Source organism: Scyliorhinus torazame, chromosome 13 (genome assembly GCF_047496885.1).
Source record: "Scyliorhinus torazame isolate Kashiwa2021f chromosome 13, sScyTor2.1, whole genome shotgun sequence".
In the NCBI taxonomy this organism is placed as follows: domain Eukaryota; kingdom Metazoa; phylum Chordata; class Chondrichthyes; order Carcharhiniformes; family Scyliorhinidae; genus Scyliorhinus; species Scyliorhinus torazame.
Window position 1 is genome coordinate 60,353,037 of NC_092719.1, and position 12,327 is coordinate 60,365,363.

General features: G+C 45.9%; 1 protein-coding gene across 4 annotated transcripts in view; it reads left to right on the forward strand.

Annotated features, from left to right (window-relative positions):
• LOC140388056 (proton myo-inositol cotransporter-like) overlaps nt 1-12,327 on the forward strand; it is a 296,561-nt gene that overhangs the window by 240,076 nt on the left and 44,158 nt on the right. For all 4 annotated transcript variants that reach the window (XR_011934072.1, XM_072471652.1, XM_072471651.1 and 1 more), the window contains exons 5-6: nt 6,659-6,822; nt 8,512-8,623. Coding sequence is in view for 3 of the 4 variants with exons in the window: in XM_072471652.1 (XP_072327753.1) it covers nt 6,659-6,822; nt 8,512-8,623 (276 nt within the window). In the remaining variant the exon portion in view is untranslated. The remainder of the gene's footprint in view (nt 1-6,658; nt 6,823-8,511; nt 8,624-12,327) is intronic.

The window sequence follows — 12,327 nt, forward strand, 5'->3', positions numbered from 1 at the left end:
GAAAAGTGCCTTTGGGGGCCCTGAAAAGAGCCCAAAAGTCAGTTTTTTGCAGGAGCTGCCGAATATGCGACTTAGCTCCGCATAGCCGCAACCGGAAATGTGAAAGTATAATTCCTAATGGACTTATCTGAACACTTGTAGTGTTCAGCATGCTGTCCGTCTCGGTTCTCCCCACAAATGCAATTCCACCATTACACTGTTCAAAGGCAACCTCCTGCCCCTTAAACAAACCATTCCCCTTCACCCATGACCATGACACCAACCCAATTCCTGAGAATGCCTCCTCCATAGCTTTGTGTACCTAGAAGGGGGATTTTCTGTCACCAGCACATTCCCTGAATGGCAATCTGGCGATTTCCATAGCCGTCTTTAATTTATGAATATATTGTGCACCTGCTTCTTGCAGCCACCTGGGATGGCCACTTCCCGATTACAAAATGGACACTTTGCAAAGATTGCAGGGAAATTGGACAATACTGAGAAAACAAGCAGATTCAGGGTTAGTCTGTTGATTAGAGCCGCTGTTTGATTAGACCAAAACTGCAAAATCATTAGCATACTAATGGGCCATTTCCAGGGACAAAGAGTAAAATTTAAGTAAACGATACCAAGGCAGACACCCCGGTGCCAGAGGAGACCAGAACAAAGCAGGCCAACGGCCACTTAGGACACGCCCAGCCATCAGGGCACCCACCCCTTTATTGGAGGAAATCGATAGGAACGATTGAGAAACGGCCCAATTAATTGGGGCCAAGTTCAAGGCCCCCCCAAAAGCGCACAAATCCTCTTTTGGGTCTAAGAAGGATCCCCCAAGAGAGAATCGTTCTCTTGGCTCCGGCTCTCACCGAGGAGAGACCTGCCCAAAAGTTGCACCAGAACAAGTAAGTCCAAGGTCAACGCACGTTACCAGACAGACGACCTTAGCTGTTATCCTGTACCAGTTCCACCCCAGCAGCCTATGAACCGAACAACGGCCATTGTTTCTCAGACTGAGTGGGTGTCTGAAGCTAAGTATAGCCTTTAGCAGTAGTGATAGTTTAGTCTGTAGTATTTGTGCATGATTATATTTAACAGTGTGTGTAAATAAATAAGCATTTGACTTTGAACTAACTGGTGTATCGAGTCTTTGATCAGTATTCGGTTTGAACCTTGTGGCGGTATCGAAAGATACCTGGCGACTCTAGAGCAAAACGTAATTAGAACTAAGGAAGGGAACCATATTGGCCGCCATATTCAGAGCCAAATAAAGAGAAACACAATTAGCAACATTTTCCTGCATGGACAAGAGGGAGAGGGTGATGAGGCAAATCCTTGTTGCATGGAGAACCATACCTCCTTCACCAGCTTTGGAAATAGAATCTTCTGTTTGGCAGCCTTAAGTATTGTCAGTAGTTGCAGTGCCTGTGACCTGGGTGCACACTCCTCCAAGGTGGAGGATTGCATCGAGCCTGAGTTCCCCAGAGGCATTGCATGCTACAATCCAAGGAGGGACACTGGGAAGTCTCACTCATCTTGCCAGAAAGCATTTGGTCAATGATGTGCTTGTGGCATTACACCCAGCTGTACTAGGCTCCCTTGATGCACTGAATATGCTTACAATTTCCAACCAAGCCCTTGTGGAAGTGATGATGGACGTCTAGCCAGAATGAAGAGGATGTCCCTCCTTTTGCTCACTGCCTTCATCAGGATATCCTGATCTTGGTTTGTAAATCATAGTGCCAACGTGTCCCAGATCTCCTGGGTGATATCTCCTTCAGCAAGCCATTAATATTGCTGTATGCTTGACATGGTGACATATGTTGAGGCTGCAGGTCTACTTTGTAATGGGCCATAGCTCCTTGAGGAACCCATCCCTTGGTATGAGATGAAGCAGCAAGTAGCCATGGGATGGCTCAGCGTCTAGCTTCCTCTAATCATGTAGGCAAACAGTGGTTGTAAGGGGCAGTGGAGTGAAGGTCTAAGTGTGGGATGCAACACCTGAACTGGGATGCTGTGCCCACTTGCAGAGCTGTCTGTGAGAAACTGCATGTTCATTTGTAAATATAGACAGGGAAGAATGCAGCAATAAGCTGGTGTGGCAGCGTCCTCAGAGCTGGGTCTTCATAAACATATTGCAACAATGGATCCTGCAATAGGTAGGGAGGCCATGAAGGGATACTTCACAATGGACCAGCTTTCACAGTGCATCAATGATATCAGCAGCAACACAGTACAGTCAGAAGTCAAGTTCAGCCACCTGTTGCAAAGTTTTTAGTCCCTTCCCGAATATTATTCCATTTAATATTGTGACCAGTTAGCGTGCTGGAACCCATGCGCAGGACAGGTTGGGCCCGCCTCTGCTACTGACACAATTTGCACTGTTGATCATGTGCTGCCCTCCTTTGCGAGGCCGCAATCCCAATTCCAGCCTGCCCCGGCTCAGCGGGGTGAAAATAAAGTGGGCATGCACAACCATTCGGGCAGTGGATTCGCAACTTTCAGTAATGGTCAGACTCTTGATTCCCGGCTGAGAAAAAGTTGCAGGCCAGGGAGTCTGTTATCTATTGATGATGCTTGAGAACTTGTGTTGCATTCTTGCAATTAAAACTAAGTATTGGAGTTTGTCTTTATTATATGTTAAATGGTTTCCATACATTTCCTAGCAATCTCATATTTCAAAAGGGTCAAGCTTTGCTCAATGAAAAAGATAACTCGGGGTGAAATTGGTCTGTGCCAGTAGTACAAAACAAACAAAGAAATGTACAGCACAGGAACAGGCCCTTCGGCCCTCCAAGCCCGTGCCGACCATACTGCCCGACTAAACTACAATCTTCTACACTTCCTGGGTCCGTATCCTTCTATTCCCATCCTATTCATATATTTGTCAAGATGCCCCTTAAATGTCCCTATCGTCCCTGCTTCCACTACCTCCTCCGGTAGCGAGTTCCAGGCACCCACTACCCTCTGCGTAAAAAACTTGCCTCGTACATCTACTCTAAACCTTGCCCCTCTCACCTTAAACCTATGCCCCCTAGTAATTGACCCCTCTACCCTGGGGAAAAGCCTCTGACTATCCACTCTGTCTATGCCCCTCATAATTTTGTATACCTCTATCAGGTCGCCCCTCAACCTCCTTCGTTCCAGTGAGAACAAACCGAGTTTATTCAATCGCTCCTCATAGCTTATGCCCTCCATTACCAGGCAACATTCTGGTAAATCTCTTCTGCACCCTCTCTAAAGCCTCCACATCCTTCTGGTAGTGTGGCGACCAGAATTGAACACTATACTCCAAGTGTGGCCTAACTAAGGTTCTATACAGCTGCAACATGACTTGCCAATTCTTATACTCAATGCCCCGGCCAATGAAGGCAAGCATGCCGTATGCCTTCTTGACTACCTTCTCCACCTGTGTTGCCCCTTTCAATGACCTGTGGACCTGTACTCCTAGATCTCTTTGACTTTCAATACTCTTGAGGGTTCTACCATTCACTGTATATTCCCTAACTGCATTAGACCTTCCAAAATGCATTACCTCACATTTGTCCGGATTAAACTCCATCTGCCATCTCTCCGCCCAAGTCTCCAGACAATCTAAATCCTGTTGTATCCTCAGACAGTCCTCATCGCTATCCGCAATTCCACCAACCTTTGTGTCGTCTGCAAACTTACTAATCAGACCAGTTACATTTTCCTCCAAATCATTTATATATACTACAAACAGCAAAGGTCCCAACACTGATCCCTGTGGAACACCACTGGTCACAGCCCTCCAATTAAAAAAGCATCCCTCCATTGCTACCCTCTGCCTTCTATGGCCTAGCCAGTTCTGTATCCACCTTGCCAGTTCACCCCTGATCCCGTGTGACTTCACCTTTTGTACTAGTCTACCATGAGGGACCTTGTCAAAGGCCTTACTGAAGTCCATATAGACAACATCTACTGCCCTACCTGCATCAATCATCTTAGTGACCTCCTCGAAAAACTCTATCAAGTTAGTGAGACACGACCTCCCCTTCACAAAACCGTGCTGCCTCTCACTAATACGTCCATTTGCTTCCAAATGGGAGTAGATCCTGTCTCGAAGAATTCTCTCCAGTAATTTCCCTACCACTGAAGTAAGGCTCACCGGCCTGTAGTTCCCGGGATTATCCTTGCTACCCTTCTTAAACAGAGGAACAACATTGGCTATTCTCCAGTCCTCCGGGACATCCCCTGAAGACAGCGAGGATCCAAAGATTTCTGTCAAGGCCACAGCAATTTCCTCTCCAGCCTCCTTCAGTATTCTGGGGTAGATCCCATCAGGCCCTGGGGACTTATCTACCTTAATATTTTTTAAGACACCCAACACCTCGTCTTTTTGGATCACAATGTGACCCAGGCTATCTACACCCCCTTCTCCAGACTCAACATCTACCAATTCCTTCTCTTTGGTGAATACTGATGCAAAGTATTCATTTAGTACCTCGCCCATTTCCTCTGGCTCCGCACATAGATTCCCTTGCCTATCCTTCAGTGGGCCAACCCTTTCCCTGGCTACCCTCTTGCTTTTTATGTACGTGTAAAAAGCCTTGGGATTTTCCTTAACCCTATTTGCCAATGACTTTTCATGACCCCTTCTAGCCCTCCTGACTCCTTGCTTAAGTTCCTTCCTACTTTCCTTATATGCCACACAGGCTTCGTCTGTTCCCAGCCTTTTAGCCCTGACAAATGCCTCCTTTTTCTTTTTGACGAGGCCTACAATATCACTCGTCATCCAAGGTTCCCGAAAATTGCCGTATATATCTTTCTTCCTCACAGGAACATGCCTGTCCTGTATTCCTTTCAACTGACACTTGAAAGCCTCCCACATGTCAGATGTTGATTTGCCCTCAAACATCCGCCCCCAATCTATGTTCTTCAGTTCTCGCCTAATATTGTTATAATTAGCCTTCCCCCAATTTAGCACATTCATCCTCGGACCACTCTTATCCTTGTCCACCAGTACTTTAAAACTTACTGAATTGTGGTCACTGTTACCATAATGCTCCCCTACTGAAACATCTACCACCTGGCCGGGCTCATTCCCCAATACCAGGTCCAGTACCGCCCCTTCCCTAGTTGGACTGTTTACATATTGTTTTAAGAAGCCCTCCTGGATGCTCCTTACAAACTCCGCCCCGTCTAAGCCCCTGGCACTAAGTGAGTCCCAGTCAATATTGGGGAAGTTGAAGTCTCCCATCACCACAACCCTGTTGTTTTTACTCTTTTCCAAAATCTGTCTACCTATCTGCTCCTTTATCTCCCGCTGGCTGTTGGGAGGCCTGTAGTATACCCCCAACATTGTGACTGCACCCTTCTTATTCCTGATCTCTACCCATATAGCCTCACTGCCCTCTGAGGTGTCCTCTCGCAGTATAGCTGTGATATTCTCCCGAACAAGTAGCGCAACTCCGCCTCCCCTTTTACATCCCCCTCTATCCCGCCTGAAACATCTAAATCCTGGAACGTTTAGCTGCCAATCCTGCCCTTCCCTCAACCAGGTCTCTGTAATGGCAACAACATCATAGTTCCAAGTAGTAATCCAAGCTCTAAGTTCATCTGCCTTACCCGTAATGCTCCTTGCATTAAAACATATGCACTTCAGGCCACCAGACCCGCTGTGTTCAGCAACTTCTTCCCGTCTGCTCTGCCTCAGAGCCACACTGTCCCTATTCCCTAGTTCTCCCTCAATGCTCTCACCTTCTGACCTATTGCTCCCGTGCCCACCCCCCTGCCATACTAGTTTAAACCCTCCCGTGTGACACTAGCAAACCTCGCGGCCAGGATATTTATGCCTCTCCGGTTTAGATGCAACCCGTCCATCTTATACAGGTCACACCTGCCCCGGAAGAGCTCCCAGTTGTCCAGATAACGGAAACCCTCCCTCCTACACCAGCTGTTTAGCCACGTGTTTGTCTGCTCTATCTTCCAGTATCTTCTAGTATGAAGGAACTTGTAACAAATTGACAGCAAACCTTTCACCATGCTAGTTTTTATTTTCTATTGACTTGCAAAATATTGTCAAGAATTTAAATTTCAACCATGTAAAAGCAGCATTGAGACTAGCAAGCACGTCTCCAAAGAACATGTCAACTATTATTGTGTTAATCTCAGTGGAAAGATTGGGGACAGTGAAAATTCAGCTGCTGGTTCACTACAGTTTGTTTCACGCTTCTGGTATAGATCAGTTTCACCCCAATTAGTTCTAAAACAGCAATAGATGGAAGATATATTCTCCGCCGCCAGGATGCTCTGTTTTGCTGGCAGCCTGGGGTTTCCCGATGGCGTGGGGCTGCCCCACAATGGGAAACCTCATTGACTGGCTGGCGAAACGGAGGGGTGAACCTGAAATGTGGCGTGACGGGGCTGAGAATCCATCCCATAGTCCGTTTTTTAAAGCTATACACCGAAGGTGACTCTTTACTGAACATGGCATAAGTATGTTTACCTGAAAACCAATTGTATTTTAAACAAATCATTGTATATATAATAGGATTAACATTTGAAACAAATTTACCAGAGTGTAAAAGAATAAAGTTGTAACCACCATTCATTTCTTCCTCTCTTTTTAACCTGCCGAATGGGCCATATTTTATAATGGTTAATAGAGTTGGATTGGCTACAGCACTAATTACACATTTCCTTCCATTGTCGCCTCAAGGTATTACAGTGCTACCATATTGCAGATGTCAGGAGTCCAAGATGACACATTAGCAATCTGGTTGGCAGCAGTCACAGCATTCACAAACTTCATTTTTACACTGGTTGGAGTTTGTCTGGTTGAGAAAGTAGGGCGCAGAAAGCTCACCCTGGGCAGTCTCACAGGTCAGTAAAGCAATTTCCTCAATCTACATATTCATACCATTTGCAAAGAAAACCTGCCATTTTCATGCAAAAATGCAATTGAGGGCAAGATGAAGCTACACTTGCAAAAAGACTAAGGTTTGTGATATCACCTCTTAGCAATCACAGCCAAGACTCAATGCCAAGCCTTATTTCAAGCCTTTTTTCTTAATTGTGAAGTTGTGGGGACTCTGGGAGACCTAAATATTGCTGATTATTTTAATTAGATTTCAAGTCAGTGGCAATTTGGCTTAAAAAAAGTCAGTAATTGTGGGTGTTCGGTTCTGACTCCGCATACTGGTGGGATAGAACAGATGGAGTTTTACTCTATTTTGCAGATGCTAGTGACACAAGAATTCAGTGTTCTTCTGCTCCAGTTACTTTTCTGAGCTTTATAGTACAATAGTTAATAACATCTTGCTTCAAAGACTTTACACCTTAGTGCTGCATTTTGGTCGGGCAAAAATAATCATGATTGGTAACAACATAACCGATTATGTGAGCCAGTTAAATATCTATTTGATTAAATATGAATGAATTGGAAGCAGTGAGAAGTATCGGTGAGAGATCTTAAGCCTAAGCATTTAAATTGCTTATCTATTTTCTTAAATACAACAACTGCATATTGCACATCTGCTGATGCTCAGCATGCAGTAATTCCAACATCCAATCAGACTATAATTAATGATACAGATTCAATTTTGATTATTTTGGGCAGTATATATTTGTAATGTTAGTAATAAAAACTGCAGGCAGTGGAAATCTGAAGCATAAACAGTAAAATACATTTAGCGGGTCAGGCAATGTTTGCAAAGAGAGTTTAATGATTCAGGGTCTCCCAGTAATTCTAATATTCTTTATTTGGTATTGCTGGTGTTGTGGTTTGGAGAGGGTCGGAAACCTCTACTAACTGTGACAAATAATAAACCAAAGATATGGGGTGGGATTCTCCGTAGCCCGACGCCCAATCATGATCGGCGTTTGGGCGGAGAATTAATTCCGGGGCCAGCGCCAGTTTGGCGCCAGTCCGCCATGCTCCGCCCCCTCCAAAATGGTGTCATCCTGACACACGCCGTTTCAATGCCATTGGCGTGTCATCGGCCGGCTCACCCCGATGGGCTGGGTTCCCGACGGCACAGGACACGTATGGTCCCAGCGTTCGGAATCCCGGTGTGCCGACTGTGGACAGTGTCCAATGCCGCCACACTCGGCCGAGATCCGTGCCGCTGGCCTGGGGAGCTTCTGCTCGGGTTGTCATGTCGCGGTTGGCGGGTTTGGTTTCCCGGTCATTCTCCGGCCGTTTTCAGCGCGATCCGCGGGAGTTTCACTTGGCGCTGGTGCTAGCCCCTCACCGGTACTGGAATCGGTGAGGAGTCGGCACCGATTTTCTTGTCGTGAAACACCCGCGGTATTTACGTTCGAGCTGGCACTTAGCCGCAGAAACGGAGAATCCAACCTGAGGTTACTTCCCCTTATGTACTTTCCACCAGCTATTTTGGTTAATTTACCGGTGTTGATTACAGATTTCCTCTTAAAATATAAGTAGCACATCTGTAGTTTTCTCAAATGTTTGGACTTCAAATTATTTGCATACCTAATTTGAGGAGATCAATTTGTGATGCAGTCTCGAGCTGTAAGATTCTGTTGATTGTTTCTGTGAATTGTTTGCAGGAACCGCATTGAGCCTTGTGATTCTAGCAATTGGATTCTTGTTATCAGCCCGAGCCTCACCATCGATAACTCTCCATCCTTCAGGCCATAATAGCAGCTGTGTTCAATACAAGTGAGTGCTTTCTTTAATACCTTCAAGAATGCAAATCTTCTTTATATTGTATACAGGATTCCATTTTTGTCAGGATGCTACCACAAATCTAAACGTGCAAAATCGTCCATTGGAAGCAATAAAAAATTTGAGTTAACTTTTGAGACTTCTCAAGAATGTAGCAAGTTTGTTAATTGGCTCCAAAATCAGTTTCCTCTTGGATGTAATGAGAGAATTTGACTAAAATGAGCTAAGAACAAGGACATATTAAGACTGGACTAGCTCGGGCAGCATGGTGGCGCAGTGGTTAGCACTGTTGCCTCACAGTGCCAAGGTTCGATGCCGGCTCTGGGTCACTGTCTGTGTGGAGTTTGCACGTTCTCCCCGCGTTTGCGTGGGTTTTGCTCCCAGAACCCAAAGATGTGCAGGGTAAGTGGATTGGCCACGTTACATTGCCACTTAATTGGAAAAAATGAATTGGGTACCCTAAATTTATATTTTGAAAAAGGCTGGAATAGCAGCCGTGCTAAAGGGCACTACTGACGTTCCAAAGTGTTTGGATTCCGAGAAGCTACCATAATTTATTTATCACTAATCTCATTATCTAACTTCTATTGAAAAGTGAAGCTGGGACTTTTAAGCAACAAACAGTTACAGAAAATTCTGGATATACTTAGCAAGTCTGAGAAACTGAGGTCCGACTTTCCTGTCCGTTCTCGCCGCAGGATTCTGTGGTCCCGCTGATGGCAAATCCCTGCCACGAGTTTCTTTTTGTTTTACAACTTTAGAGTATCTAATTCATTTTTTCCAATTAAGGGGCCATTATCTTGGCCAGTCCACCTACCCTGCACATCTTTGGGTTGTTGGGGCAAAACCCACGCAAACACGGAGGGAATGTGAAAAGAAAAAACTGGATAAAAGCAAATTACTGCAGTTGCTGGAATCTGAAACAAAAGAGAAAATGCTGAAGAAAAGAGAAAAGACAAAAGAGAATCTCAACAGGTCTGGCAGCATCTGTAGGGAGAGAAAAGAGCTCACGTTTCGAGTCCTTTCCTTATCCGTTCTCCCCTTTGCATCCCCCTTCCTCTCCCACCACATCTACATCTGTCACAGTGTACCCTCTGATGTTAGTTTCTCTGCTGTATGGCCTTTCACACCTTTTGTTCTCTCTGGGGACTTCCATTAGCATTCTTTTCCCTTGGTTTCTGTGGCTATTAGCACCCCATTTCCCCTGGGTTTCTGTGGCTTTGACTCATCTTTTATTCTCACTCCACAGTATTAATATTTCCCACTTTCTCCGTCTGTTAGCTTTGACAAAGAGTCAATGGACTCGAAACGTTGGCTCTTTTCTCTCCCTATAGATGCTGCCACCTTTGCAGCCATGAAACAAGCTGCAGGGACGCGTGGAAAATCCTGCCTAGAGTTGGGGCTGGATTTAGTCATTGCGGTAGGGGGTTCTGTAGAAAGTGAGTGGAAAGAGGCTGGAAACTCACTTTGTGGTGGCCAGTTTGTCAGTAGTAGCCAATTAATTGGTCCTCGCCAGGAGCTGCTGACCATCTGGAGGCCTGCAGTTCAGCTGGTGTGTACTGGTCACTGCTGGGACTGCACATGGACCGTGGTATTCCCCTGGGCCAAGCAAAACTTCCATACCATAACTTTGCAAACTACAATTAGACTATGTAAAATAACTTGCCGGTTATCTTTCCAATCAACTTTGTCCCCTATAGCAAAGTAAAAGCCAGCTGAGAAGAAGTAGAAACTGCAAGGATCACCTCCTTTCCTCTTCACTGAACTCCCTCACTCACCAAACTCCAACTTAAGAACACAAATGCGCACACAGCAGCATTCCAGTTCAAACAAAACAGTACTGAAGAAGGTCTGCCTTGATTAAATTCCTCTTAACACCAGTTTCTCGAGCAACCACTTATTTGTCCGCTTGCCCATCCATGACATGCAATATATGTCTAAGTCCTTTCAATTCAAATGCTTTCATTTGAGCTTTAACACTCTTCTTGATTGTCCAGCCTTCACAGCCCATATATTGTCATCGGCCACGCAAAGACTTTTAGAAGACAAAGGGCATGATTCTGTGACTCAAGTTAAAGTCCGCATATAGTGGGATGTTTATCGACAGCACGCCGAGAAAGATCCCACCATCAACGGTACTTTGCTGGTTTTTTTGGGCGTCGACGAGGAACTCCCCGTCGAGGCCACTCTTTAAGTCAGTGTAGGTAGACTACTCCCGGATCGGGGCACCATTTTTAAAGGCAGCCCTGGTCTTTAAACCTCCCTCGCCCTCTGCGTCCCCACTGCGGTCTCCGGACTCACCTGCCCACCATCCAACTTAACTCTTCTGGGGTCCTTGAGACCCTCCCTCACCCCAGCTTTTATGGGCAAGGTTCCCCCCCGGCCCGACCCCTGGCACAGGCAACCTGCCACCCTGGCAGTGCCACACAGGCACCCTGGCCTGCCAGGGTGCCCGGGTTGGCACTGCCAGGGTGCCCAGGTGCCAGTGCCTAGGTGCTAGGGGGAGTGCCAGGGTGCCACTCTGCCTTGTGCCTGACCACCCAGGAGCCTCAACGCCCCAAGGTGCCATCATGACTGGTTCATGACTTTGTGAACCAGTACCAAATGGCACCCAGTTCAGGTCCCTCTCGCGAATCCAGTGAATCTGAGGCCCTAGGTGAATTGGGCAAGCACATATTTAAATGAGCCTGATGGATCATTTGAATATGCTCGCCTGGATCTCGGCCAGTGAGAGCGAGATCCAGATCGCGATGCACTGCAAGATTTTCTTGAACCTCGCGTGGCGTTTCAAGCGTCACAAATCTCGATCCAGGCCTCTTGCAAGATTCAGCGACCTCATCCCGACACCCAGCCGAGTGTGATGAGGCTGTTGAACCGTGCCCATATTTTCATTCTAATCAAGATGCCATGGTTACTCCCTGCTCTTAAGTGAGTGCATGACACTTGGCTTGAATTTCTGTGGTAGACTGGATCTTGTGTGATGAGTGGCCCAAGGTAGCGGATGCTATCAACTTGTTCAGGCTGTACTCTGAAAGAATCTTGCAGGTCTTTCCACTCATCCCCAGCTACTTTGCCTTGTCAACATTGATCTGGTTAACTGGATTAAGACTATCCACCATATCTTGTACCTCCATCACTGAATTAGCAAGCAGAATAATGACATCCGCGTATTGAAGATTCAAAACTCTGCGCTTGCCAATCCCACCTTTATATTCATCAACTGTCCCTCATGCAACCATTTCTGTAAGGATGTTGAATAAATATCGTGAGAGGACACACCCCTATCTAACACTCTTTTGATGCTGAACCATCCTGAGGATATGCTGGAAGCTATGAACCTTGTCACTGCTTACAATAAAGCTTAGCTAGCAATTCAATGTGGTGGGAATCCCATATCTATTGTCAACCAGAATTTTCATGTGAGACTGAATGGAATACCTACTCAAAATCAATCAGTCGTATGTATATTGGCTGCTGACATTCTGAACTTTCCACATTATGATTCTAAAATTAGTGATCCAATTTTTGTTTCCTCTTTCACATTGAAATCCAGCTTTCTCATCAGCGATCCCACTGTCTTTCTGGATCTGTTCCAGGATGAACCAAGTGAGGAGATCGAAGCATTTGCTCTATAATTTGTGCACTGTTTCAGGTCAGGTCAACCTTTTTCAGAAGAGTGTTGAAGGGAAGGTAAAGTC